This window comes from Stigmatopora nigra, chromosome 5 (assembly GCF_051989575.1).
Source record: "Stigmatopora nigra isolate UIUO_SnigA chromosome 5, RoL_Snig_1.1, whole genome shotgun sequence".
Taxonomy (NCBI): domain Eukaryota; kingdom Metazoa; phylum Chordata; class Actinopteri; order Syngnathiformes; family Syngnathidae; genus Stigmatopora; species Stigmatopora nigra.
In genome coordinates, this window is record NC_135512.1 from 1,808,843 (window position 1) to 1,835,908 (window position 27,066).

General features: G+C 41.9%; 1 protein-coding gene across 1 annotated transcript in view; it reads left to right on the forward strand.

The window, feature by feature from the left end:
- herc2 (HECT and RLD domain containing E3 ubiquitin protein ligase 2) overlaps positions 1-27,066 on the forward strand; it is a 53,116-nt gene that overhangs the window by 5,612 nt on the left and 20,438 nt on the right. Inside the window, exons 9-59 of the mRNA XM_077716173.1 lie at positions 143-314; positions 925-1,098; positions 1,684-2,024; positions 2,092-2,249; positions 2,796-2,909; positions 2,987-3,238; positions 3,968-4,161; positions 4,240-4,440; positions 4,523-4,751; positions 5,485-5,609; positions 5,690-5,868; positions 6,427-6,614; positions 6,689-6,844; positions 7,537-7,722; positions 7,797-7,973; positions 8,044-8,147; positions 8,234-8,384; positions 9,195-9,409; positions 9,470-9,602; positions 9,684-9,811; positions 10,330-10,525; positions 10,610-10,737; positions 11,611-11,784; positions 11,857-11,993; positions 12,917-13,068; positions 13,139-13,330; positions 14,216-14,403; positions 14,478-14,670; positions 15,305-15,487; positions 15,569-15,753; positions 16,438-16,585; positions 16,657-16,853; positions 16,931-17,161; positions 17,265-17,403; positions 18,196-18,345; positions 18,425-18,567; positions 19,216-19,486; positions 19,568-19,710; positions 20,688-20,786; positions 20,861-21,029; positions 21,897-22,022; positions 22,101-22,209; positions 23,306-23,445; positions 23,529-23,719; positions 24,397-24,502; positions 24,935-25,026; positions 25,094-25,269; positions 25,352-25,463; positions 25,721-25,802; positions 26,582-26,816; positions 26,875-27,052. Coding sequence (XP_077572299.1) covers positions 143-314; positions 925-1,098; positions 1,684-2,024; positions 2,092-2,249; positions 2,796-2,909; positions 2,987-3,238; positions 3,968-4,161; positions 4,240-4,440; positions 4,523-4,751; positions 5,485-5,609; positions 5,690-5,868; positions 6,427-6,614; positions 6,689-6,844; positions 7,537-7,722; positions 7,797-7,973; positions 8,044-8,147; positions 8,234-8,384; positions 9,195-9,409; positions 9,470-9,602; positions 9,684-9,811; positions 10,330-10,525; positions 10,610-10,737; positions 11,611-11,784; positions 11,857-11,993; positions 12,917-13,068; positions 13,139-13,330; positions 14,216-14,403; positions 14,478-14,670; positions 15,305-15,487; positions 15,569-15,753; positions 16,438-16,585; positions 16,657-16,853; positions 16,931-17,161; positions 17,265-17,403; positions 18,196-18,345; positions 18,425-18,567; positions 19,216-19,486; positions 19,568-19,710; positions 20,688-20,786; positions 20,861-21,029; positions 21,897-22,022; positions 22,101-22,209; positions 23,306-23,445; positions 23,529-23,719; positions 24,397-24,502; positions 24,935-25,026; positions 25,094-25,269; positions 25,352-25,463; positions 25,721-25,802; positions 26,582-26,816; positions 26,875-27,052 — 8,542 coding nt within the window. The remainder of the gene's footprint in view (positions 1-142; positions 315-924; positions 1,099-1,683; positions 2,025-2,091; positions 2,250-2,795; positions 2,910-2,986; positions 3,239-3,967; positions 4,162-4,239; positions 4,441-4,522; positions 4,752-5,484; positions 5,610-5,689; positions 5,869-6,426; positions 6,615-6,688; positions 6,845-7,536; positions 7,723-7,796; positions 7,974-8,043; positions 8,148-8,233; positions 8,385-9,194; positions 9,410-9,469; positions 9,603-9,683; positions 9,812-10,329; positions 10,526-10,609; positions 10,738-11,610; positions 11,785-11,856; positions 11,994-12,916; positions 13,069-13,138; positions 13,331-14,215; positions 14,404-14,477; positions 14,671-15,304; positions 15,488-15,568; positions 15,754-16,437; positions 16,586-16,656; positions 16,854-16,930; positions 17,162-17,264; positions 17,404-18,195; positions 18,346-18,424; positions 18,568-19,215; positions 19,487-19,567; positions 19,711-20,687; positions 20,787-20,860; positions 21,030-21,896; positions 22,023-22,100; positions 22,210-23,305; positions 23,446-23,528; positions 23,720-24,396; positions 24,503-24,934; positions 25,027-25,093; positions 25,270-25,351; positions 25,464-25,720; positions 25,803-26,581; positions 26,817-26,874; positions 27,053-27,066) is intronic.

Here is a 27,066-nt window from a genome sequence, read left to right on the forward strand (position 1 = left end):
TCCAACATAGAACCTACAAAATTGTAGTGTTACAGCGCCCTTGTTAAAAAAATAACAACACATTTGATTCCGTATGTACAGTTTGAATAAATTACAAAGTCAGGGAATCCAATGTTTGACATTGCCGACTGTGTGTACGCAGTCAACTGCTGTCGGCCATCTTGCTGTTGCTCCGTCTGTGGGAGAGCGGCACTCAAGAGATGGACAATGAACGCTCCACGCAGGGCACTAGCGCCCCCCTCCTGCCTCTCCTGCAACGTTTCAAGAGCATCCACAGCAGCAATGAGGAACCCGTCCCAGAGGAAGAACCCGAGGTTCGTCTTTAACACTTTATTAACGCTTACTTTAAATCAACTCCGTTTCATGTGGGCTGGACCATTTTAGATATAATATTTAGATTTTTTTATAAAAGTTTTATAATTAAAAGTCCTGAATATTCATTTTTTTATAGATCTAAAACAATGTTTATTTTAGCTTTTTTAAACATATTTTTAGCTTTTACAAAATGATTTTTGAACTAAAAACACTGAAAAATGGATTAAAAAATGACAATTATTGATTTAAAAGGGGGAAATCAGGAAATGTAACATATACGTCTATACTCTTCATTTTAATTTGATCCTAAGACAAAAAGTCGGCACTTATTGACTTTCTCGGGCCGCACAAAATGAGGCGGCGGGCCAGATTTGGCCCCCGGGCCGCCACTTTGACACCTGTGCTTTAAATCTATGGTTTTGTAATCTGTCAGGATTATAAAAAACAGTTATTTACCTATCTATTTTAATGTACAATCTTATTTTTCCTTTGGACAAGTTTGACGTTCATACCAATATAGTAGTTTGTGATGATAAAATGTTTTATTTTGAAAATCTAACAAATAACTCCGACTTGACTTATTAAAAGGTCGTCACTTTTTGTGAGCAGATTCTCTCGGCACCGCTCAGTCCCAACGAGCGTTTCCTCCGTTACCTGACCTTACCCCAAGACAACGACCTCGCCATTGATCTGCGTCAGACCGCCGTGGTCATCTTAGCCCACCTGGACCGCCTGGCTATCCCACGGAGCCCCCCTCAACTCAACTCCCCCTCCACGCAGAAGGTGACTGGCCACTTTGGCCACTTGTATTGAATTCATATCTCAAGGTATTACGTACTGTAATGATGAATACAGTGTTCCCTCAGTTATCGCGGTTAATGGGGACCGGGACCACCCGCGATAAGTGAATTTCCTTGAAGTTGGGATTCTCCTTAAAAAATGCTTAAATTGAATTTAATAAAAAAAAAAAATTAAAAAAAAAATATATATTTTCTATATTTTCTTATTTTTCTATTTTTTTTTATTTTATATATTCTATTTTTTTATTTAATATATTTTTTTAATTGTTTAAAATTTTATATTTTTTTAAATTTTTTAAAATTTTATATTTTTTTAAATTTTTTAAAATTTTATATTATTTATATTATTTTTTTAAAATTACCCCCTTGTATACAGTTCACCATATAGAATACAGGTAGAGGGAGTAAAATACATGTTATAACAGAAAAAACTATAAAATATGTTGTTTCAATGTAATATTTGTATTTTTTTTTCCCCAAAAAAATCCGCGAAGCTCTGAATCCGCGGTAGCTGAACCGCGAAATAGCGAACACTGTACTCACTGGGTGTCTTCTTGTGTTGTTCCAGGGCAACATGCAGGAGGTCATTGCTTGCGGCCTCCTGGGCTGGAAGCTGTACGCCAACTTAAACGGGCCCATCCAGTGCAAAGCCCTGGCCAACATGGGCGTGACGCAAGTGGCGTGCTCGGAGAAGGGCTTCCTCATCCTCTCCAACAGCGGCGCCGTCTACGCCCAGAATTACAAGAGCACCACCTTGGCCCCCATGCTCATTTACGCGCTGAGCTCCAGGAAAATGACCAAACTGGCGGCCCACCCGGAAGGCCAGCACTATTTGGCCCTGTCGTCCAACGGCGAGGTCTTTTCCTGGGGTTGCGGCGACAGCGGCCGGCTGGGACACGGCGACGCCACGTACGCTTGACCGCTCGCCAGGCTAGAGCCGGCCGGCCGGCTGAAAAGCTCTTTTTCTGTATTTCAGATATCTAGACGAGCCCACGGCGGTCGCCGCCTTCAACGGGAAGCAGCCGGAGAAGCAGGTGGTGCACGTAGCCTGCGGGAGCACGTATAGCGCCGCCATCACCGCGGATGGCGAGCTCTACACGTGGGGGCGTGGCAACTATGGCCGTTTGGGCCACGGTAAGTTTAACCGTCACGCCATCGACCTTTATAGTAACAAAGAAAGGGACTCGGACGTTTGGTCGCCGGACGTTTGGTCGCTCTGGACATTTGGTCGCCCTGGACGTTTGGTCGCCCTGGACGTTTGGTCGCCCTGGACGTTTGGTCGCCGGACGTTTGGTCGCCGGACGTTTGGTCGCCGGACGTTTGGTCGCCGGACGTTTGGTCGCCGGACGTTTGGTCGCCGGACGTTTGGTCGCCGGACGTTTGGTCGCCGGACGTTTGGTCGCCGGACGTTTGGTCGCCGGACGTTTGGTCGCCGGACGTTTGGTCGCCGGACGTTTGGTCGCCGGACGTTTGGTCGCCGGACGTTTGGTCGCCCTGGACGTTTGGTCGCCTGGACTTTAATGATGAGTTTAATATCTAAATATCTCCTGTTGAAAGCAGCTCTCAAAATTATATTCGTCCGGGCGACCAAATGTCCCGGGCGACCAAACGTCCCGGGCGACCAAACGTCCAGTCACGCAAAAAAAATAAATGGCACCTGACTTACTTTCCGACCTTTAGGCTTCAGTGAGGACCAGATGACGCCAGCGCTAGTGACGGCGCTAAAGGGTATGAAAGTGGTGGACGTGGCGTGCGGCAGCGGCGACGCGCAAACGCTCGCCGTCACCGACAACGGTAACCCGCGCACGCACGTACGCCGTCTGGTGGAAAAAAAAATGGGCTCCCTTTACGTTGTTTTTGGCAAACCGTAGGCCAAGTGTGGTCGTGGGGAGACGGCGACTACGGCAAGCTGGGCCGAGGAGGCAGCGACGGGTCCAAGACCCCCAAGATGGTGGAAAAGCTCCAAGACCTGGACGTGGTCAAGGTGTGCTGCGGCAGCCAGTTCTCCTTGGCGCTCACCAAGGAAGGACAGGTGTACACGTGGGGGAAGGGCGACAACCAACGTCTCGGACACGGCACGGACGAACACGTTCGATACCCCAAGTTGTTGGACAGTCTACAGGGTGAGGAAAAAAACGACAATTACTGTTTACTAGCGGCTTTGATTGCTAGCCCTAGCATCGTAGCTTTGTTGTAGCACATTGTTTATTCTTTCAACAATGGTCCAATCGCTAATGTCTTAACTTTTTTTATATTGTTTTTCGCTTTTGGCTAGCATAAGCTGCTTTGTCTTACCGAACGGAGGTTATTCCTCTTATTTCTGAATTGAGGTTATACCTTGAGATATGAGCTTAATACGTTCCGGGATCGAACTCATACGTCAAAACAAGTTTTCCCATAGAAATGACATCAAAAACGGGATGTTACAATAGAAAAACATCTTTTTATTTGTTCTAATTCGCAATTTGCTCACAAAATAACAAATAGATAATCTAAACGTTATGATCTTCAATACTAATTCCTTTCTTACAGCGAGCCATATTTATTTATATATATATATGTTTTCTTTTATTTTTGTCTAAAATGTCTTTCTGTGTCTGTATTCTCACCCTCTTGCTATTGTGACAATGAAATTTCCCGATTATGGGATGAATATAGTTATCTAATCTAATCTAATCCTCCAACTCACAACATAGTGGAATATGCTAGTTGGTTAACAGTCTGGTTCAGTCAAATGATGCTAATGTTAGCAAGAAATAATTTGAAAAATGCACTCTGGCCAACTTTTCTACAAACAAATCACCCTTAAAAGACATGCTAAAATATGAAATTTGCTTTTTTTCTTGTTCCAGGCAGGAAAGTGGTGGACGTCGCCGTGGGCTCGTCACACTGCCTCGTCCTTACCGACGACGGCGAGGTTCACAGCTGGGGCAACAACGACAAACTACAGCACTTTGACACGCTCTTTCACAACAAAAAGCACCCCAAACCACTACCGGGTCTCAAATCCAAACACATTGTCGGCATTTCCTGCGGCCCGGGACAGGTGAGACTGCTTTAAGTCGCCATAGGTGACTGCTACATGGCTAACGTGACCGCTACATGGCTGCAAAATCCACTCCAGAGTTTCGTGTGGTCCTCGTGTTCCGAGTGGTCCGTGGGCCAACGCGTTCCATTCGTGGTGGACGTTTGCCACGCCACCTTCGAGCAACTGGACCTACTCCTGCGACAGGTCGCCGAAGGGATGGACGGCAGTTCCGACTGGCCACCCCCGCAGGAGAAGGAATGCATGGTGGTGGCCGCGCTAAATCTGCTCAGACTTCAGGTTAGCTTGACAAGAACACTCGTCATATTTTCTGACTTTTAGATGGAAAAAATGGAAAAACTTAGTGTTTTTTGTCTTTTAGCTCCATGCTGCTATTAGCAACCAAGTGGACTCGGAAGAACTGGGTTTGGGACTGGGTAGCACCCTGTTAAACAATCTGAAGCAAACGGTGGTGGTGCTGGCGAGCAATGTCGGCGTGCTGAACACGGTGCAAGCCGCCGCCCAGTCGGTCCTGCAAAGTGGTTGGTCGCTACTTTTGCCCACGGCGGAAGAACGGGCCAGAGCTTTGTCTTCCTTGTTGCCTAATACGGGTGAGTGTGGTATTATTTGCTATTTAAGGGTAGACATTTTGGATTGGATGTCTATTATTGTCATTCAAACAAGGACATTGATTTTAGATGAGGTTTAATTCATATGTCAAGACAGTTTTTTTGGATTATATGAGCATTTATTTGTTAAGAAGCGGATTTAATTGGCAAGTTGTTTATCATCTGTTTGTATTTACAATGTTTTTGATATTTGAGCTTGAGTTTGGTTTATTTAATAAGGGACAGTGCATATTGATGATCAGTTATATTTATGTTAATGAGCATACACATGGAATTTTTTAGGCTTGTAACTTCCATCTTTATGTTCTGTTAAACATGTTTTTTCAATAACTGATATTTGAGTTTGATAATAAGGAACAGCACATATTAATGAACAAATTTATATTCATGTTAATGAACATATAAATGTAATTTTGTAAGATTTTAGCTAAGGGCAAATTTCCATCTAATATATGCACTTAATTGATCACCTGATTCGGTTTGTGTGCTTTTTGACGAATCCATTTTCAATTTATAATGTTAATATTCTACACTGACTGTGCTTTTTAACATTTACATTATTGATATTATTACTATTACATATAAAACTTGTCAACACACATGATGACAATTTTAAAACAAGTGGAAACATGTTTTTCTTTCACTCTGAATTGACTGAAGAAAGTCAAAGACCCTAAAAATATTTAATGTTATGCCTTTTTTTTTCATGCTATAGCATCCGGAAACGAGCGAAGCGTGACCCCCGGCCGCCGCTTCATGATCGATCTGCTAGTCAGCAGCTTGATGGCCGACGGCGGTTTGGAATCGGCGCTGAAGGCGGCCATCACCGCCGAAATCACGGTCAGACTGACCTCCAACTCACCCTGGTTGACTTCCTTCTTAAAAATAACTGCCCTTCATCCCTCTTGCATTCATTACAGGACATCGAGGCCAAGAAAGAGGCCCAAAAAGAAAAGGAAATTGACGAACAAGAAGCCAACGCCTCCACCATGCAGCGCTGTCGGGCCATGTTGGATAAAGACCTCATCAATACCGGCATATACGAGTCGGCTGGAAAGCAAATACTGCCGCTAGTTCAGCTTGTGCAACAACTTCTGAGGTATCGTATTTTCACGAGTATAAGGCGCACCCACAATGAATGACATTTTTTTCCCATATATAAGGTGCACTGTATTATAAGGCGCACTGGATTATAAGGCGCACTGTCTTTTGTAGAAAATGTAAGACTTAAGTGCGCCTTATAGTGGTGAAAATACGGTAATTGCTATTGACTTCCGGGTATGAAGCACTCACTACTTTACAGTCACCTCTAGAGCCAGCCATTGTTGATGTTTGGGATTTTTTTTGTATAAAATCTTGCATTGGGGGAGGAGCGATATGATGGAAGATTTTGTAAACTAAGATGGCTGATCTGCATATTTAACAGTGTTGTTTCAGTTGTTTTTTAAATATCCGACAGTGGTGGTTTTTCGCTTTTTGCTTTTCTGTTTTTTCCATATATAAGGCGCACTGGATTATAAGGCGCACTGGATTATAAGGCGCACTGTCTATTTTGGAGAAAATTTAAGACTTTTAAGTGTCTATAGTCGTGAAACTACTGAATACAAAACGTACATTTTCTCATTTTTTCATCTGGATTTTCAAACTTTCGTTGCAGGAATATTGCATCGCAGACCATCGCCAGGTTAAAGGACATCGCCCATCTCCGTATCTCCAACTTCTTGGAGGCCGAACACGACAGCAAAGAACGATCTGCGTCTTTAGACCTCCTACTACGATTCCAGAGGTTGCTGGTTAGCAAACTCTACCTGGGGGTCAAAGCCGAGGCCGACGATTTCGGATACGGTCAGTTGACAACCCCGTTTTAGAGCCACGCCCCTCAAAGTGTGTGATTCACAAACGAGTTCTTCTCTTGCCAGATCGGGAGCTTCTCGGCGTTGGCTCGCTATTGAAGAAATATATCGCTTTGCTGTGCACCCACATTGCGGATATCCTCCCAGTAGCCACCAGCATTGCCTCCACGGGTCACCGCCATTTTGCGGAAGTGTCGCAAGTCTTCGAGGGAGATCTGACTGGTGAGAAGTGGCTTTTCAGTGGGAAAACTTTCCCTGAATTGTTTCTATTGTGTGCCGGATGATAGTAACATTTCACCTAGGGATGACAAACTAGGCCGAGACCTTTACTTTTGAATTTGTTTACGTGCAGGTGACATTTCGGAATGTGTAATCCAGCAATGGATTTATACAGTATCTCAGAAATAATGATTTTTCTGAAGATTTTGTCTTCATAGGTACATAATTGTAATCTCTATTAAAAGCATGTATATGCAACTGAAAATTTTGAATCAGGGGGCGGCTTATACGAGGGAAATTGTCAAATTCAAACATTTTGAGACTGCGGCTTATACAAGGGAAATTTTTAACTACCATTTTGAAGCTGCGGCTTATACGAGGGAAATGGTCAAATTCAACCATTTTGTGGCTGCGGCTTATACGAGGGACATTTTAAACTTCAAGTTGAGGCTTTGGCTTATACGAGGGAAATTGTCAAGTTCAACCATTTTGAAGCTGCGGCTTATACGAGGGAAATTTTAAACTTCTATCTAGTTGAGGTTGGGGCTTATACAATAATGCTATCTGCAAAACGATAGTCAGACTACATTTCCACCATGTTTGATTGATTAAATATGTCCCGGCCAATCATCAAAACTCCGCCCACATTTAATCCACACGCCAAACCATGCCATCCGTGTATGGTCCATTCCCAGGTGTCCTCCTACCCGAGTTGGTACCATCCATCATCCTCCTCCTCAACTTTGACGCCGGCCTAATGCAGGAAACAGGCTCCATCCCTCTCCTGGCTGGACTTTTAGAGCACCTGGACCGATTCAATCATCTAGCACCCGGACACGAAAAGGACGACAACGAGGATTTAGCTTGGCCTGGCATTATGGGTAACCACCCACATTTTTCCCCTACCCCGATACCTTAAAACACCACTCTCAGTTTCGCCATCTTGACTTTACAGGTTCATTCTTTACCAGCCAGAGCTCCAAAAATAACGAAGAGGTCTCCCTCATCCGCAAGGCCGACTTGGAGAACCACAACAAAGATGGCGGTTTCTGGACCGTCATTGAGGGACGGGTCTATGATATCAAGGACTTTCAAGCACAGTCGCAGTCCCTGGCTGGAAATAGCGTTCTTGGTAGAGGATTAAATGATTGGCTACATGTTTTTTTTTTAGACTCGAGCTTAGAACTTTTCTGCTCTCGCAGCTCAGTTCGCCGGAGAAGACCCGGTAGTTGCCCTAGAAGCCGCCTTGCAGTTACAGGACACCAAAGAATCCATGCAGGCCTTCTGTGTCGGACATTTTATGGAGGTATAAGTCCAACCGGGATGGTGTTGTATGTTTTATTCTTACTACGAAGGCAGGAAAACGTTGTTTTCATTTCTTTGTATTGGCAGCCAAACCAGGAAATGGTGACCACTCCCGACCTCAGCAGTCTGTCATCCCCTCTCATCGATACCGAGAGGAATCTGGGCTTACTGCTGGGCCTTCACGCGTCCTACTTGGCCAAGAGCACCCCGTTATCACTCATGGAGCTCGAATGCAATAGTAGGTTGTTTTTTATTATAAATCGCGGTTCCAGCCAAACCAGGGGTGTCAAAGTCCCTTTGGTCTGCGGACCGAATCCAGCTTAATGTGAGATCAAGTGGGCCAGACCAGTAAACTCATTGCAAAATGACATAGAACTAACAATAAGCCCACTTTTGTTCTTTTGTATTAAGTCACTAATACTAATAATTAGTGGAAATAATGAGTGAATTATCAAAATGTTTATTAACATAATTTTCCTTTTACATTATGAACAATATATTATGAACAAGAGAATAACATAAGAACATAAATAAATGTCAATTCATGTTGTCTGCACGTACTAAAACACTGCACACCCTTTCGGATAATACAAGAACTACAGATTTGAAAGAAAATTCATATTTTTTTATACAATGCAGCTTTCTTCCCCGTATCAAACCACCAGACAGGCCGGATCCGGCCCGCGGGCCGTATTTTTGACACCCCTTAGCCAAACAATGAAAAAAAGGGCAACTTATAGTCCAGAAATACGGTCCTGCGATACCTATATTATTGCAAAAAGCGGCAAATGTCCCTTAGCATACAATTTAGCCTAGCATGCATGTTTTTGGGATGTGGGAGGAAATTGGAATACCCAGAGAAAAGCCATGCAAGCCTAGGAAGAACATCCAAACTCCACACAGCCTGGAATTGAACCCTCGACCCCGGAACTCTGAGGCCGACGTCCAAAACACTCCACCACCGGGTCTCTGTTTAACAATATTCTCATGGGAAATGTACTTAAAATATGTTGTATCTCTAATTTTGTGTCTTGTTTTTCTGTCCCAGGATGGCTGCAGTCCCCCATCTTCTCCGGCGGCCTCCAGACCAGCCAAATCCACTACAACTACAACGAGGAGAAGGACGAGGACCACTGCAGCTCCTTGGGGACCACCACCCCGGATAAAACCAAGCTGTACTCTCGACGGATAACCCTCAGCGACCATGCGCAGCCTTTCCTGCAGGCCATCGCGGATAACAACACCCAGGATCACACCGTCAAGGTAAAAAAAACACCAAAAATGGCCACTTTTATTCGCATGGCAACTCATTTTCCTTTCCAGGACTTCCTCTGCCAAATTGAGCGTTGCTGTAAACAATACCATCTCATTACCCCCATCACCTTCCCCCCCGAACACCCCGTGGAGGAGGTGGGCCGCCTGTTGCTGTGCTGCCTGCTCAAGCATCAGGACCTCGGTAACCACGGCAACGGGACGAGGTTATGGCGCTAATTTTCTGTGAGGGTTCATTATGGGTTTGTGTTGTTGTTGTTCGCAGGTCACGTTGCACTCTCGCTGGTTAGCCAATGTGCTTTGGGGGTGGAGCAAGGGAAGCAGAGGTCACTCCCCAAATCGGTGATTGACGTGTGCCGGATGGTCTACCAGGCAAAGTGTTCTTTAATCAAGGTAGGGATAAACCAAGGGTGTCAGACTTGGGTCGCATTAACGTCAACTTGGTTATATGTGGGCTGGACCATTTTAGATATAATATTTAGATTTTTTTCTTCTATAAATGGATTAAAAGCCCTGAATATTCAGTTTTTTATAGATCTAAAACTGTTTATTTTAATTTTTTAAATATATTTTTAGATTTGACAAAATTATTTTTGAACTAAAAACAGAAAAAAAATTGGTTAAAAAATGACAATTATGGATTTAAAAAGGGGAAATCTGGGTATTTAATATACATCTATACCCTTCATTTTAATTTGATCCTAAAACAGAAAGTCGGCACTTTCTCGGGCCGCACAAAATGATGCGGTGGCCACATTTGGCCCCCGGGCCACCACTTTGACACCTGTGGGCTAAACAATGGGTGTAAATTTAGCAAGCTTGTCTATGGCTCTTTTAATGGGTGCAAATGGCTACCTGCTAAAATATGGAAAACATTAATTTAATTCTTTTTTTTTTTTTTAATTGTCCAGACCCATCAGGAACAGGGGCGCTCATACAAGGAAGTGTGCGCCCCCGTCATCGAGCGCCTACGCTTCCTGTTCAACGAGCTGCGTCCAGCGGTCAGCAACGACCTGTCTATCGTGTCCAAGCTGAAATTGCTCAGTTCACAGCCGCGTTGGCGTCGTATCGCACAAAAACTCATCAGAGACCGGCGCAAGAAACGAGGTGGAAACACTGTCTAAAAAATAATAATAGATTGATATGTGATGGGATTTTTGTCGTTATTAAAAGACTTTTTCCCCTCTATAGTGTCGAAAAAATCAGGCGACGGCGAGGAAGCTAAATTAGAGAACGAGGGGACCATAGAAGAAGAAACTCGGGTTAACATCAGCCCTTCATCCGGTGATCGGAAGTCGCCCACCAGCAAGACTGCTAAGGTACTTTTTAATCAGAAAATAAATAACCGATGATTGAATTGACAGCTTTTCCAATCGAGCTGATCGATATATCATTTTTAGACATTCTGCAATTATTGATTTGAAAAGGACAAACACTGGAAATATTCCATATCCATCTATAACTGGGGTGGGCAAAGTTTTGTGTCCAGGGGCCATATTGACTTTAAAAATGTGACAGAATTTGTCAGCATAAGATACGATACACATAAAAAAGTGCATCCGTTAACAGTACATATCAAACATAAACAGAAAAAAAGGACTTAAGTATTAACATACTCATCACTCATCATTCAAGTAAAAAGTATGAAGTACAAAGTCAAGTAAAAAGAATTGTATGAAGAAATTAGAAAATGTCATTTAAAAAAAAAACAAAATAAGAGTGGACACAGCTACTGCCACTGGCTTCCGCGTGACGGCGCCACATTGGGGAGGAAAAAAAAAAAACATTATTTGGACAAGGTCGGTGGGCCGGATTAAAAATCCTAGCGGGCCTTATCTGGCCCGCAAACCATAGTTTGCCCACGTCTGATCCGATTTAAATTCGATAACTCCTACTAATGCTTTTTTTAATCCAGTGCGTTTTATATATGTAACAAATTGCATTATAGGCCATTCACTGAAGATGCACTTTTTACAGTGTGGAAAATACACTGTCATATTAACCCCGCCTACTTCAGATAGTTGCCATCAGCCCAAAAGCTCACAAGAGCCTTGTGAGGATAAACTAGTCTTAAAATGAAGGACATTGCTTAATGTTTGACTTTAAAAAAGGCTATTTATGGCTTAATTTTGAGCTAGAATCAATATAACGGCGTACTCTAACACGATGATGGCGCTATTTAATGACAACAGGACAAGTGGGAGCCCATTTTGAACACGGTAGACAACGCCCACAAATACCGCTGGCTGAAGCATAGCGTTCACGGAACCTTCCCCCAGTCCAGCCTGATGACTAAAATTGTGGAGTTTGCACTAAAAGAAGAACCTCTGGATGTGGAAAAAATGAGGAAATGCCTCCTGAAACAGGTCAGCTTCCAAAATGGCCGACAGCACACCACCCAACAACAAGCTAAATGTTTGTTTTGTTTGTGTTGATAGCTGGAGAGGGCAGAGGTCAGGCTGGAGGGCATCGACACCATGTTGAAGTTGGCCGCCAAGAGCTTCTTGTTGCCCTCTGTGCAGTACGCCATGCTTTGTGGGTGGCAGAGGGTCATACCCGAAGCAACTGACATTGGGTAATTTAGCTAGTTGATGTTTACAGGTGGTACCTTGAGATATGAGCTTTATTCGTTGTGGGACTGAGCTCTTATGTCGATTTTACACATAGGAATGAATTCAAAACAAATTAATTGGTTACAAACATCTGAAAAAAACACCAAAAACAGGATTTTGGATGAGAAAAACATGTATTTGTTGTAATTTGCTATCTATAAACAATGTAACAAATAATTAATAATAATAATAGAGAAAAACGCATTCGTAACATGACGTAAACAAATTTAAACTAACTTAGATTATGATGCAGACACACAAAAATTAATTTAATCTAACCTTACACTAAACTTTATTGTAATTTTGTTTGAAATTTTGATATTTTTGTTGGCTCTGTTGGCCCCGCCGAGTTGTTTGCTTTTGTCTTCCCTTCAAAATATTCCGAAAATGATGCAAACAAATGCCTTCAAAATAAGTTGACTACTTGCCAACAAAAAGTAGTATGTATACTCGTCCTGTATTAGCAAACAAGCTCCGCCATTTGCACTGATTAATAGGAAATAAAAAGCCCTGAAAAAAATGCAAGGCTCCGCCCAGTGCTCATAGAGACATTACACCAGGGAGTTATCAAAATTAGTTTTGTATCTCAAGATAAATATTTGCTCAAAATTTGTCTCGTATCTCAAAATATTTACTAAAAATTTGTCTTGTATCGCAAGATAAATATTTGCTCAAAATTTCACCCATATCTCAAGATATTTGCTCAAAATTTTACTCTTATCTCAAATTGCTCGTATGTCGAGGTACCACTGTATTTGCAAACAATTTAATTCATGACTTTTTTTTCCGTATATTTTTTTCTCCCCCTGAAGATTATGATAATAAGGTCTAAGAGTTAGTTTTTGGGTTCCACCTCCTTTTGATTTTGATTGCCATCCCTCCACAGAGAGCCTCTCACAGACTGCCTGAAAGACGTGGACCTGATCCCACCTTTCAACCGCATGCTCTTGGAGGTGACCTTTGGCAAATTATACTCTTGGGCCATCCACAACGTTCGCAACATCCTGCTGGAAGCCAGCGGACGCTTTAAAGAGCTCGGTAAAAGACGTCTTTTTGTGACCCGTACTTGGTCCAAATGGACAAACCGTGTTTTTGTCCGTCCAAGCAGGCGTGCAGCCGGTTCCGTTGCAAACCATCACCAACGAGAACCCGGCGGGACCCAGCCTGGGCACCATCCCGCAGGCCCGTTTTCTCCTCGCCATGATACACATGCTATCGTTAAAGCACGGCGCTAACACTCTTAGCTTGCTGCTCAACTCGGGCACGCTGGCCCTCACGCAGAGCATCCTCAAGTTGGTCGGTAAGTTTTCGTCTCCGCTAAAAACAAAGACGTCTACAGAGTCTTGAAGTTTTGTGTATAAGGATTGGACACCTGGTCCACTTTGGATTTGATTGGATAACTTTATTTATCCCGTATTCGGGAAATTTATTGTCACAATAGCAGGAGAGTAGTGAGAATACAGACACAGCAAAATATATTTTAGACTTAAATAAATAGGTAAGAAATAAGTTCAAAAATAAATAAATAGATAAATAAAGAGAGAAATATATAAATACATATAAAAATATATAGATAAATATATAAATATATATAAACGAATAAATATATATAAACAAATAAATAACTATATATAAATGAATAAAAAAATATAACTATATATAAATGAATAAATAAAGATATAAATATGTATATATAAATATAAATGAATAAATAAATGTATAAATATATATAACTGAATAAAAAAATGTATAAATATATATAAATGAATAAATAAATATGTATAAATGAATTAAATAGATAAATATATATAAATGAAAAAAAGAAATATATAAATGAATAATCGTCTTGCTGAAATATATATATTTATATATACTTCATACATTTATACATACATAGACGTACATTTTTATAAATATACATATACGTACATATATATAAATATACATATACATACATACACATAGATGTACATGTATACATAGGGTTGGTTTTAACATTCAGCCATTTGTTTTGTTCAAGGAGAAAATTTTAGACTTTAAGTGCGCCCTATGTGAGTAAATATTGTATACTATTGCATTTGTACAGTTTTTAACACTTAATAAGGGGAATTGCAATCATTAATAAGAGGAGCAATTGGTCCAGGTTGCCAGATATGCTGAATTAAGAAATATTTTTTTCTTCCAGGCCCCAGCTCCGACAGCGGCGACGAGGACCTGAGTCTATCGGCGCACGGCGGCTCGGCCACCGTGCTGGAAGAGTCCAGAAAAGAGGCGGCGCCCGCGCCCATTCCCGCCTCCGGCCCGGAACTGGCCGCCATGATGAAAATTGGCACGCGAGTCATGAGGGGGGTGGACTGGAAATGGGGAGATCAGGTAGGCGTGGAGTTAGGGTTGGGGGTTAAACGCAGATTTCGTAGTTTATGTTCCTCATGACCTCTGTCTCGCAGGACGGTCCGTCTCCCGGACTCGGCAGGGTCATCGGCGAACTCGGCGAGGACGGCTGGATCCGAGTCCAGTGGGACACCAGCAGCACTAATTCCTATCGCATGGGGAAGGAGGGCAAATATGACCTCAAGCTAGCCGAGCCGCCACCCGCCGCCGAGCCCGCCGTCGATGACTCCGACACGGAAGATGATGTCGGTCAGTTTTGCCGTTCTTTCTTTTATTATAAAAAAAAATACTTTAAAAAAAATGCCTTTATTTTAAAACAAAGGTGTGCGAGTTAGTTAGCTTAGCGGGTGGCAGTCATGCCAACTAGATCTCATGTGGGCCAGACCAGTTTTTTTTATTCATTTTCTGAACCGTTTATCCTCATCTTCAGCTGATCGGACAATCCAAATTGTCCCTAGCTAGTTTGTCCTTTTGTCTCCTTGTGCCCTGTGATTGGCTAGCCACTTATATGTGCCCAAAAGTCAGTCTCTCGTCTTCTCTGCGCAGCAGCAATCATATGGCGCGTAGTAAATAAAATCCAAACTTTTTTTTTTTTGCCCTATCCTCATGATGGCGCTCTTATTTGTTTTTCATGTTTTACAGCCTCTATCTTTTTTTAAATGACATTTTAATGTTTCTTAATACATTCCTTTTTACTTCACTTTAATGATGAGTATGTTAATACTTGAGTCCTTTTTTTCCTGTTTATGTTTCATATGTACTGTTAACGGATGCACTTTTTTATGTTTTTCGTGTCATACACCATGTTTTACATGAAAAAATAGAGGAAACCATTAGTCCCGCCCCTTTTTTAACAAATATTTTAATGAACTTTGTTGTCCAGAAGGCGAACCAGCGGAGAAAAGCAATCACCCGACAGCCATGATGCTCACCAGCACCGTCAACCTCCTCAAGACGCTAGCGCTATCATCCGGGATTTACGCCGACGTCTTGCAAAAGGACGCCACGCGTACCCTTTGCGGCTTGCTGAGGACGCTGGTAGAAAGCGCCACCAACGACAAAACCGGTACAGAAAACCCTTATTTTTTTTGGAACATAAAACACAGTCAGAATTTAATGGCACTTTTGGTGACACGCCCACCACCAGGCTGCCACGCCCACAGGCTGGTGTCGAAGGAGCAGCACAAAAACTGGTGCACGCTGGGATTCATTCGTAGCGTGGCGCTAACGCCGCAGATGTGCGGGACGCTAAGCACCCCGCCGTGGATCGGTCTTCTGCTCCGCATCGTCGAGGGCAACCATTCGTTTAGCGCCGGGACTTTGCAGCGACAGGTGAGTGGAAGGCGGGGCCTATATATTACAGTATTTCATTCACCTGGAATTATTGCTGTCTTTTCAATTGGCTGTGGTTTGTTTTGTCACTTGTTTACTTAGGTTTGTCCTTTTTTGTCTTTATTTTGAGACAAATGTGTCCAACTTAGTTAGCTTAGCGGGTGGCAATCATGCTAACTAGATCTTATGTGGGCTAGACCAGTTTTTTTATTCATTTTTTGAACCGTTTTATCCTCACTACACTCGCAGCTGACAACCATTCATGCTCACACTCAAACCTAAGGGTATTTTAAAAGTTCTAAATTAGCCTAGCATGCATGTTTTTGGAATGTGGGAGGAAATCGGAGTACCCGGAGAAAACCCACGCAGTCCCAGGGAGGTCATGCAAACTCCACATAGGTAGAGCGACCTGGATTTGAACCCAGGACGCCACTTCTAGTTAATTATGGGCCACAAAACGTTCCCTTAATGGCCGCCTTTGATTACGTTAGACAATCAGTTCATTTTGCATCATTTTAGGGTACTTATCGGTCACTTAATGTTCATTTTGAATCATTTCATCTTGATTTTGAGGTTACTTTTTGGTCTGTTGGTCTCTTTCTACTCCAAAACTGTACTAAAATTAGACTTGAACATTCTTTTCGGTGTCCTTTTAACAAATTTTCCCTACTTCCGCATCTCCAGATCCTGGCCCTCCGTCTCCTACAAGCCGTACTCCCCTCCTGGGACAAAATGGAGCGCTCCTCAGACATGAGATTCCTCGTGGAGAAGCTATTTAACTTCTTAGGAAGCCTACTCAGCACTTGTTCCTCAGACCTGCCTCTCCTTCGAGGTCAGTCACCTTTAAGAGCCCTCCCAAAAAAAACCCAAAACATTTCAAACAATGCCTTTTTTTCCCCACAGAGGGTTCTCTACGACGCCGAAAGTCCCGCCCCCAAGCCTCCCTGACGGCCACTCACAGCAGCACGTTAGCCGAAGAGATCGTTGGCGTCTTGCGTGCTCTCCACGCTCTCACCCAATGGAACGCGCTCATCAACGACTACATCAATTCCCAACTGAGCTCCATCGGAGAAGTCATGACCAACTGTCAATCTGAAGCCGTAAGGCCACGCCCACTCCATCCACGACCAATGGGACGCGACCTAACATACCTTTTTTGTGTTTTTTGTTCACTCAGAGCTTCCTGGAAGAGTATTTCCCCGATTCCGAGGGTCCCAGGGTGGGCAGCCTCATGGCCGTCCTGGCTGTCATCGGCGGGATCGACGCTCGACTCCGATTGGGCGGACAAGTCCTCCACGAGGAATACGGCGAAGGCACCGTCACTAGGATTACGCCAAAAGGACGCATCACCGCGCAGTTTCAGGAAATGCGCAATAGCCGGGTTTGCCTGCTGGCTCATCTTAAACCGGTATGAACTGGCCCCGAATAAGGAAACATTCCCTTTTTTGTGTGTATTTTTCGTATAGTATTGTTTTTAAATTCGGATTTTTTTATTATGAACGTCTTTTTAGTGTCCCGGCGTTGCCTTCAACGTGCAAAATCTGCCTTTTTCGGATTCCATGTTGAGTGTCTGGGCTCAACTCGTAAGCCTGGCTGGAAGTAAAGTGGAAAAACAACGGATGAAGAAGTGTCTCAGTCGGGGCCTCACAGGTGACTTTTTTTTTTTAACCATCATTCCTCTTTATTTAGGCCGTAAATCTTTGGCGGTGATAGACATTTGGTGTGGGAGGGGCTTGCGGCAAAGATCGTTAATGGTTGTTTTCGACATGATTGGTTCTTTCCTGGATTTAAAATGAGTGAAAATTAGCCTTTTTAAGCTATGCATAACAACAACAACAACAACATCAACAAAATCAACAATATTAATTTGATGCTTATGAGTATGTCATTAGGGGTGGAAAATTAACATTAACCTTCTGTTTTAGCTTTTTTTGGAACAAAATTATGTAAAATAACAGGCAAGGAAATTTTTTTTTTACTACAAATTTCTACATAAATAATCTACCAAAAGCAGAATTAGTTCATCTTAAAACTGACTCAAATTTTCTGTTATTAAAAGGTTAATCTGATTTTTACCATAGAATTACATGACTGATATTTACAATAATGGCTATAATCACATTACTAGGATGACAGGTAATACACTTATCAAGTAAATTATAATTTGACATATTTTTCTGAAGCAAACATTGCCACAATTAGAAAACAGCAAAGGAAACAAATATATAATTTCAAGATTTCAATGTGGTCTATGAACAGTATAGAGATAAATATATGTTTTAATATCTGGTTTCAGGACAAGCATGTTGCCTTTCAAACTGATTTTTGTAGTCATTTTAGAGTTGCATTATTAATTTGAAGGTTGGGTCATGACCTTTTAAATATCCCTAAATTGTAGCCGTTAGCGGCTAATTAATGGTACGTATATGGCGTCTTTTTTAGCCGACCAAGTGGATCTCCATTTGCTACGCTGGCAGCAGCTCCGCCTCTACGTCCTGAAGGCCGCCCGAGCCTTGCTTTCGCACCAAGACAAACTACGGCAGATCCTCTCGCAGTCGGCGGTTGTCTTTGACATGAGCCCAAATTCTGGCGGTGAGAAAAATACTCCAAAAAAGTCCAAAAGGACTAGAACATTGATTTATTTATATTTTTCTCCATATGAAACCTTCAGAAGAAGCAGTGGCGTCATCCCCTGACGTGGGAGAACTTTCCCCTGAAGGTCCTCTTCCTCCCATCATCCTTCTTCAGCAGCTGCTGTCCGCCGCCACTCAACCGTCGCCCGTTAAAGCCATTTTTGATCGGCGGGAGATGGAAGTGAGTTCGAAATCGGAACGCTCGATTATCGCTCAAACTATTGTAGGCGCTAATATTTGGCAATTTTGAGGCGCATAGGCCGACTTTTTAAGTTGACTGCCCAATTTGAAGAAATGGATTGAGCCCTACTTCTTCGAGAACAGTAATACCTTGAGATATGAGCTTTATTTGGTCCTGCACAGAGCTCTTATGTCAATTTACTAGCATCGCAGATATGTTTTTTCACATAGAAAGTAACTAAATACAAATTAATGCTTTGGCGCCCACTGAAAAAACACCAAAAACAGGATATTGCAATAAAGAAATATATTTTTATTTGTTCTAATTGGCCAACTACTCACAAAATAACTAATAGCTATCTTTGCTCTTATCACAAAATTGTTTCATATCTCAAGGCAAAAAGCTGCTCGGAATTTTGCTCTTATCTCAAAATTGTCTCATATCTCAAGGCAAAAAGCTGCTCTGAATTTTGCTCTTATCTCAAAATTGTCTCATATCTCAAGGCAAAAAGTTGCTCACAATTTTACTCCTAGCTCAAATTTCTTGTAGTCTGGGACATTTGTACGTCAACGTATCGAATATCAGATCAGAAACTACACTACTAGATGACTTCCCGAAATGAATATTGACAATCAATTTTGTTCTTAGGCGGCAGCCCTGGCCGTGTGTCAATACCTGGCCGTGGAATCGGCCCACCCCTCGTCCCCACTTTTCGAAGAGAGCAGTTCCAGCGAAGCCACCACGCCGATCGCCGTGCAGCAAAACGTTCGCCCGCCCAAGCAAAAGAAACAAAAGACCTCACCCGTCCCGCCTCTCCCTATCGTCCTACAACTCATGGAAATGGGCTTCCCTCGGAAAAACGTCGAGTTTGCCCTCAAGTCGCTGTCGGGGACCACCGGCAGCGCTACGGGGGTGCCGGGTAGGATTGGGGAAATGGGGTGGCGCTATTTCTAATGGCTTCACTCAGGAGTTAAGTCAGATTTTTTTGTTGTTGTTGTAGGTGTTGAGGCTCTGGTGGGCTGGTTGTTGGACCATCCCGACGTTCAGACCTCGGAAGTGTCCGACGCCGACACCGTGTCGGAAGAAGAGTCGGATGAGGAAGCGTTTGAGGAGTTGGAGGACGCCGAGCCCGCTTTTACGGGGGTAAGTCTTCGGGTTGCATCTGCGTTGTTATGAAATTCCCATGAATACAGAAAGTTTTAGGACAGCACATAAAAAAAAATGACAAAAAAACTACATAACAGACTACATAACTGGTCCAAGAAGACAAAAAAAACATATAGGCGTACCTCTACTTACAAAATGAATTGGTTCCAGGAATTTTTTCGTAAGTAGAGCAGCACTTTACATGTAAATTCCGTTTTTTGTTGCATATATTTAATCATTTGTTCCTCAAAAAACAACCAACACTTACAAAATGAATTGGTTCCAGAACTTTTTTTCGTAAGTAGAGCAGTACTTTACATGTAAATTCCGTTTTTTGTTGCATATATTTAATCATTTGTTCCTCAAAAAACAACCAACACTTACAAAATGAATTGGTTCCGGAACTTTTTTCGTAAGTAGAGCACTACTTTACATATAAATTCCGTCATTTGTTGCATATATTTAATCAGTTGTCCCTCAAAAAACAACCAACACTTACAAAATAAATTGGTTCCAGAACTTTTTTTTTGTAAGTAGAGCAGTACTTTACATGTAAATTCCGCCATTTGTTGCATATATTTAATCATTTGTCCCTCAAAAAACAACCAACACTTACAAAATGAATTGGTTCCGGAACTTTTTTCGTAAGTAGAGCACTACTTTACATATAAATTCTGTCATTTGTTGCATATATTTAATCATTTGTCCCTCAAAAAAACAACCAACACAACCCTTTAAAAATGACTAGGGTCCCATTTTTTTTTATGAAAGATGGGAAAACAGACTAAATTGTTTTTTAATGATTTATTAATGTCATTAAATTAATAAGTAGCTATTCTATTTGTGTAGTAATACACTACAGTAAGGAAGAAGCTAATGTTAGCACACCAACACATAAACAAAAATCTAAACAACTTCAAATGATGAATTAAAATAAAGTCAACATGAAATATGACTTTTAATTTTTTTTTTAGCCTCCAGGCGCAGTGGTGACGGAAAGCCAGACTTACAAAAAGCGCTCCGATTTCCAGAGCGTTTACGACTACGCCGTTTACGTCCAAGAGAACATACAAGTGAGACCACCATTTCCCATTCTCGCCTGCAGGGGGCAGCGTGTTTACTTACGGGAGTTGTTTTCCTCCTCCAGGTGGACATGATGGTCAAATGCTGCAGGACGTACGAGGAAGTGTACGACGGCGACGTGGGAAAAGTCATCAAGCTGGACCGCGACGGGTTGGACGATTTAAACGTCCAGTGCGACTGGCAGCAAAAGGGCGGGACTTACTGGGTTCGCTACGTCCATATTGAGCTGCTCGGTAAGTTACATCCATCCATTGACTTTTGAAAACATTAAATTAACTGTGAAAATCTGTTGAAAACTTTTATAAATAGCTTAACTCATTTATATTTTTTTGCCCAGGTTAGAGAGTATTTTTTTTGTAGTTGGTAAAAGGGGAAATTATATTGAAAAGACATATTCATAGTGATTTTTATCGGAAGGATGAGTATTTAGGTTGGATAGGGTATTGCTAGTAATGTGAAGTTAGGAACCGGTAATAAGACAAGTGTTTTTTTTTTTTTTTTACATCTTTTTTGTATTTTTTTTAAATTTTGATGCAAAGTGATCCATTTGTAATAATTATTGAAAAAAAATCCTAAATCATGGAGGATGGATTACACTGTAGAACCCAAAAATAATAAGACAAATGTGTTTTTTACATTTTTTTTTAGTTCTTTCTATTTTGATCCAAAGTGATCCATTTGTAATAATTTTTGAAAAACATGCTAAATCATGCAAGAAGGATTACACTTTAGAACGAAAAAATGCGGTCAATATGCTGAAATTTGGTTAAAATTCTGAGAATAAAGTCGGAATTTTGTCTGATATTAAACGCAAAATTCTGACAAATCAGAATTCTCAAGATAAAGTCAGATGTTAATTTGTTTTTTTAGATGGATCACAAAATTCTGACCAGTCATAATTCTCACAATAAAGTCAAAATTTAGTCAGATTTCTTGGATGAATCACAAAATTCTGCCAAAAAGTCCAAATTTCGTCTGATCTCCGAAATTAATCCCAAAATACTGACCAGTCAAAATCCACATCACAATTTTTTTCTTCATTATCCCTAATTTTCTTCACTACTCATCAACCGGGTGGCGCCATGTCCCCCTTTCTGCAGGTTTCCCTCCCCAAAGCTCCCCTTCCCACATCAAAATCGGCGACAAAGTCCGAGTGAAGCCTTCCGTCACCACGCCAAAGTACAAATGGGGCTCGGTCACCCACAGAAGTGTCGGCGTTGTCAAAGGTCAAAGACCGACATTTTTGGATTCTCACCATTTTTGGATTGACGCCATTTCTAACATCCATCTATTTAAAAACGCAGCTTTCAGTGCCAACGGGAAGGACGTGATTGTCGACTTCCCTCAGCAGTCGCACTGGACCGGTTTGCTCTCCGAAATGGAATTAGTGCCAAGCATCCATCCTGGAATCAGGTCAGAATACACCAAGTAGCCAATGAAAGCCTTGCGCTCCAATTAAAAAAAATAATAATAATAATTTAAAAAAAATGACAGCCAATGAAAGCCTTGCTCTCCAATTAAAATAATAATAATAATACATTTATATTAATAAAAATAAATAGCAACCAACGAAAGCCTTGCGTTCCAATTTAAAAAATAATAATGAAAATTATATTAATAAAAAAATGGCAGCCAATGAAAGCCTTGCTCTCCATATAAAATAATAATAATAATAATAATAATAAATTTATATTAATAAAATCAAATAGCAACCAACGAAAGCCTTGCGTTCCAATTTAAAAAATAATAATGGAAATTATATTAATAAAAAAATGGCAGCCAATGAAAGCCTTGCTCTCCATATAAAATAATAATAATAATAATAATAAATTTATATTAATAAAATCAAATAGCAACCAACGAAAGCCTTGCGTTCCAATTTAAAAAATAATAATGGAAATTATATTAATAAAAAAAATGGCAGCCAATGAAAGCCTTGCACTCCAATTTAAAATAAATAAATAAAAATTATATTAATAAAAGAAATGGCAGCCAATGAAAGCCTTGCGCTCCAATTAAAAAAATAAATAAATAAAAAATATTAATAAAATTAAAATGGCAGTCAATGAAAGCTTTGTGCTTCAATTAAAAAAATAAATAAAAACTATATTAATAAAAAAATAGCAGCCAATGAAAGCCTTGCGCTCCAATTTAGAAAAATAAATAAAAATTATATTAATAAAAAAAAATAACAGCCAATGAAAGCCTTGCCCTGCAATAAAAAAAATAAAAAATAAAATTTATATTAATAAAAAAATAGCGGCCAATGAAAGCCTTACCCTGCAATAAAAAATTAAAATATAAAAATTATATTAATAAAAAAATGGCAGCCAATGCAAGCCTTGCGCTTCAATTAAAAAACTGTTTATATATAAATATATGTATATATATATTAATTCGAAAAATGGCAGCCAATTAAAACCTTGCACTCTCAATTAAAAAAAAATACTAATAAAATAATTTTTATAAATGGACATTGTTATTTATTTAATATTTTTTCCTGTTGTAGGTGCGATGGTTGCCAGATGTTCCCCATCAACGGCGCCCGCTTCAAATGCCGAGTCTGCGACGACTTTGACTTCTGTGAAAACTGCTTCAAAACGCGCAAGCATAACTCCCGACATTCCTTTGGACGAATCAACGAGCCCGGTGAGTCTCGGCTGGACGGGATTTGATTATCCAATGAGAGTTGACCCTTGTGAAAAACTGCCCCGCCCCCAAATGTCCTCCAGGCCAATCGCCGGGCTTCTGCGGCCGCTCGGGGAAGCAGCTGAAGAAGCACCACAACAGCCAGCGCGGCATGCTCATCGACGAATGGTCGCGTGCCGTGAAAAACCTCAACGTCTCCTCGTCTGTCAATCAAGCCTTGCGCTTGATTGACGCCGGCGACCAGTGTTGGCAGTCGTCCGGATCGCAGGGAAAGGTCAGAGATTATTTCATATTATTTTATCGGCAGCCATTCACGGTTTTAGATGTCAAGAAAAATGTTGTTGCCGAGCAGACTTGGCAAAAAATAAGTGTTTTTTCTATTTATTTAATCGTATTTTGTTTTTTTAAGAGCGATTTAATTCATTTTTTGTCATGTATTCATAATAGTACTGATGCAAAAGTAATATTATTACTACCCCTTTATAAATTACTACAGTCGTACCTCTACTTATGAAGTTATTTGGTTTATAGAAGTTTTTTTGTAACTTGAAAATTTTGTAAGTAGAGCAGCACTTTTTTATGCATCCGAAGCAAAATTTTCAAAATAAAGTAAGGGATAAGGTAATGCATTTATTTTTGGGAGGATTTTGTAACTTGGATTTTTTTATGTATCTCGAGGCGCTCATTTGTTTGTAAGTAGAGGTATGACAGTTTTTTTTTTTTAAAAGACCATGTTTATAATAACATTTGGTGTGTATATTTTTTTTAATTGATAATATTTCTCTTGATATTTTTATAGATTTTTTTTGTACAATGATTGAGATCTGATTCATTTTTAATATATAGATTTTCCCCTCTCTACTCAAAATACATTTTCCGTTTAGCATCGTTTATGCTTGAAAGTTGACCTTTTCAATTAAAAAGAAAAGTAATTTCGCCCACTTTTTGCAGCACTGGATTCGTCTGGAGATATTCCCAGATGTCCTGGTGCATCGCCTGAAAATGGTGGTGGATCCGGCAGATAGCAGCTACATGCCTTCCCTGGTGGTTGTATCTGGTAAATGACAAAAAAAATCTTTAACATAAAACCACAACAAAATAAAGTATTTATCAGGCATTATTATGCTAGCAAGCTAACATCAAAATAGCATTACACAATCAAAATTTTGTCTGAAGGATGGAAATATTTTACATTTAGATGCACATCCAAAGATTGATAATCTGAATCAGTCTCAATCCAGACGTTGTGTACACGTGGCTCTCGAGCCGCATGCGGCTCCCCCACCAAAATAATCATATTTTTATCCTCTCTTAAAACACACTTAACCTCATCCGGGCCCATTAAAAACCAATAATATATTATATTTCAAACATAATTTGACAGATTGCATTTTTCAATTTCATTTTTTTTAACCCATAGCCAAAAAAGCCACTTGGACACGCCCCATTTTTTTTTATTTTTTATTAATGTATCTTGTGTTTCCCATAGGTGGCAGCTCATTGAATAACTTAACGGAACTAAAGACTATTACCATAAACCCAACGGATACCACCGTCCTCCTGCTCGGCGACTGCACCGAGGTACGTCACCATATGCCCCGCCCCTTTATATTGAGACATCCTTCATCCCCGCCTTTTGGTTCTCTAGTATCACAGGTACGTGGAAGTAGCCATCAAACAATGCCGCAGCTCTGGAATCGACTGCAAAATCCACGGCTTGGCCATGGTGGGTCGCGTCCGGGCCGAAGACGACGACCTGGCCACGGTTCCTTTCCTGGCGTCGGATAATGAAGAAGAAGAAGACGATAAAACCGCCACGGGGAGGTGGGCTTTGTCGTTTTTTGGGATAAAAGTGGAAAACTTGACAATGTGACTATTATACAAAAAAATATTTATTTTTTTATAGTCTTGCTCGGAAGAAATCTTCGGGTTTGGAGTCGTCGGCCACTATCAGGACCAAAGTTTTTGTCTGGGGTTTGAATGACAAAGATCAGTTAGGCGGACTTAAAGGATCCAAGGTGAGGCCTTCAAGTACCATTTACGACCATAAGGAGACGCTAATGATAACTGTCAAACTTCCTGATTAAAATAGATTGGACGTCTAGCACGCTCTTATTTTGGAGGATCTGAACCCAGCATAAAATTCTAGTTTCTAAAAGCTAGCTTTGTTTTTTTTTTCTCCATATTTTTCTGCTGCATCTTGATTTTGGAATATTTTTTTCATGGATAGGCTGGTTGAGTTAAGTGAATGGTCATTTTGTATTTTTCTCTGCAGATCAAAGTGCCATCCTTCTCTGAAACTCTTTCCGCACTCAACGTGGTTCAAGTCGCCGGTGGTTCCAAAAGTCTCTTTGCAGGTAGCTGACTTTATTATTGTTATTATTAGACATACATTCATGGGATAAAATATGACAACACCCAGTCCCGGTGACCATATGTCCCGGGCCACCAAACGTTCCGGGCCACCAAACGTCCCTGTCGACCAAACGTCCCTGTCGACCAAACGTCCCTGTCGACCAAACGTCCCTGTCGACCAAACGTCCCTGTCGACCAAACGTCCCTGTCGACCAAACGTCCCTGTCGACCAAACGTCCCTGTCGACCAAACGTCCCTGTCGACCAAACGTCCGGGGCGACCAAACGTCCGGGGCGACCAAACGTCCCGGGCGACCAAACGTCCCGGGCGACCAAACGTCCCGGGCGACCAAAACGTCCCGGGGCGACCAAAACGTCCCGGGGCGACCAAAACGTCCCGGGGCGACCAAACGTCCCGGGCGACCAAACGTCCCGGGCGACCAAAACGTCCCGGGGCGACCAAAACGTCCCGGGGCGACCAAAACGTCCCGGGGCGACCAAACGTCCCGGGCGACCAAACGTCCCGGGCCACCAAACGTCCCGGGTGACCAAACGTCCCTGTCGACCAAAACGCCCCGGGGCGACCAAACGTCCGAGTACCGCTATACCAAGGACTGAGAGGATCCGGGTTCAAGCAAGCCCAAATGAAGACGAAATAGTTTTTAAAAAAATGTGTACTTGTAAAAATAATAATTTCCTATAGAAGTTGACATGTATGCAATTTTCATGTGTTGGCTGGCAAACATTTTCCTGGTAACGTCCCCGTTTTTTCCCCCCTGCAGTCACCGTGGAGGGCAAAATCTACGCCTGCGGCGAGGCCACCAACGGCAGGTTGGGCCTGGGCCTATCCAGTGGCACCATCCCCATCCCGCGGCAAATCGGCGCCTTGGGTAACTACGTGGTGAAGAAGGTGGCCGTACATTCGGGCGGGCGCCACGCCATGGCGCTCACCGTGGACGGAAAGGTCTTCTCCTGGGGCGAAGGAGACGACGGGAAGCTGGGACACTTTAGCCGAATGTAAGTGGGCGTCTCTCTCGGTAAAGTGGGCGGAGTCAAGTGGGACTTTCCGTTTCAGGAACTGCGACAAGCCGCGGCTGATCGAGGCGCTGAAAACCAAGCGTATTCGTGACATTGCTTGCGGGAGCTCCCACAGCGCCGCCATCACTTCGTCCGGGGAACTTTACAGTTGGGGACTCGGGGAATACGGACGTCTGGGACATGGGGACAACACCACGCAGCTCAGGCCCAAACTGGTACGTCGTCGGCC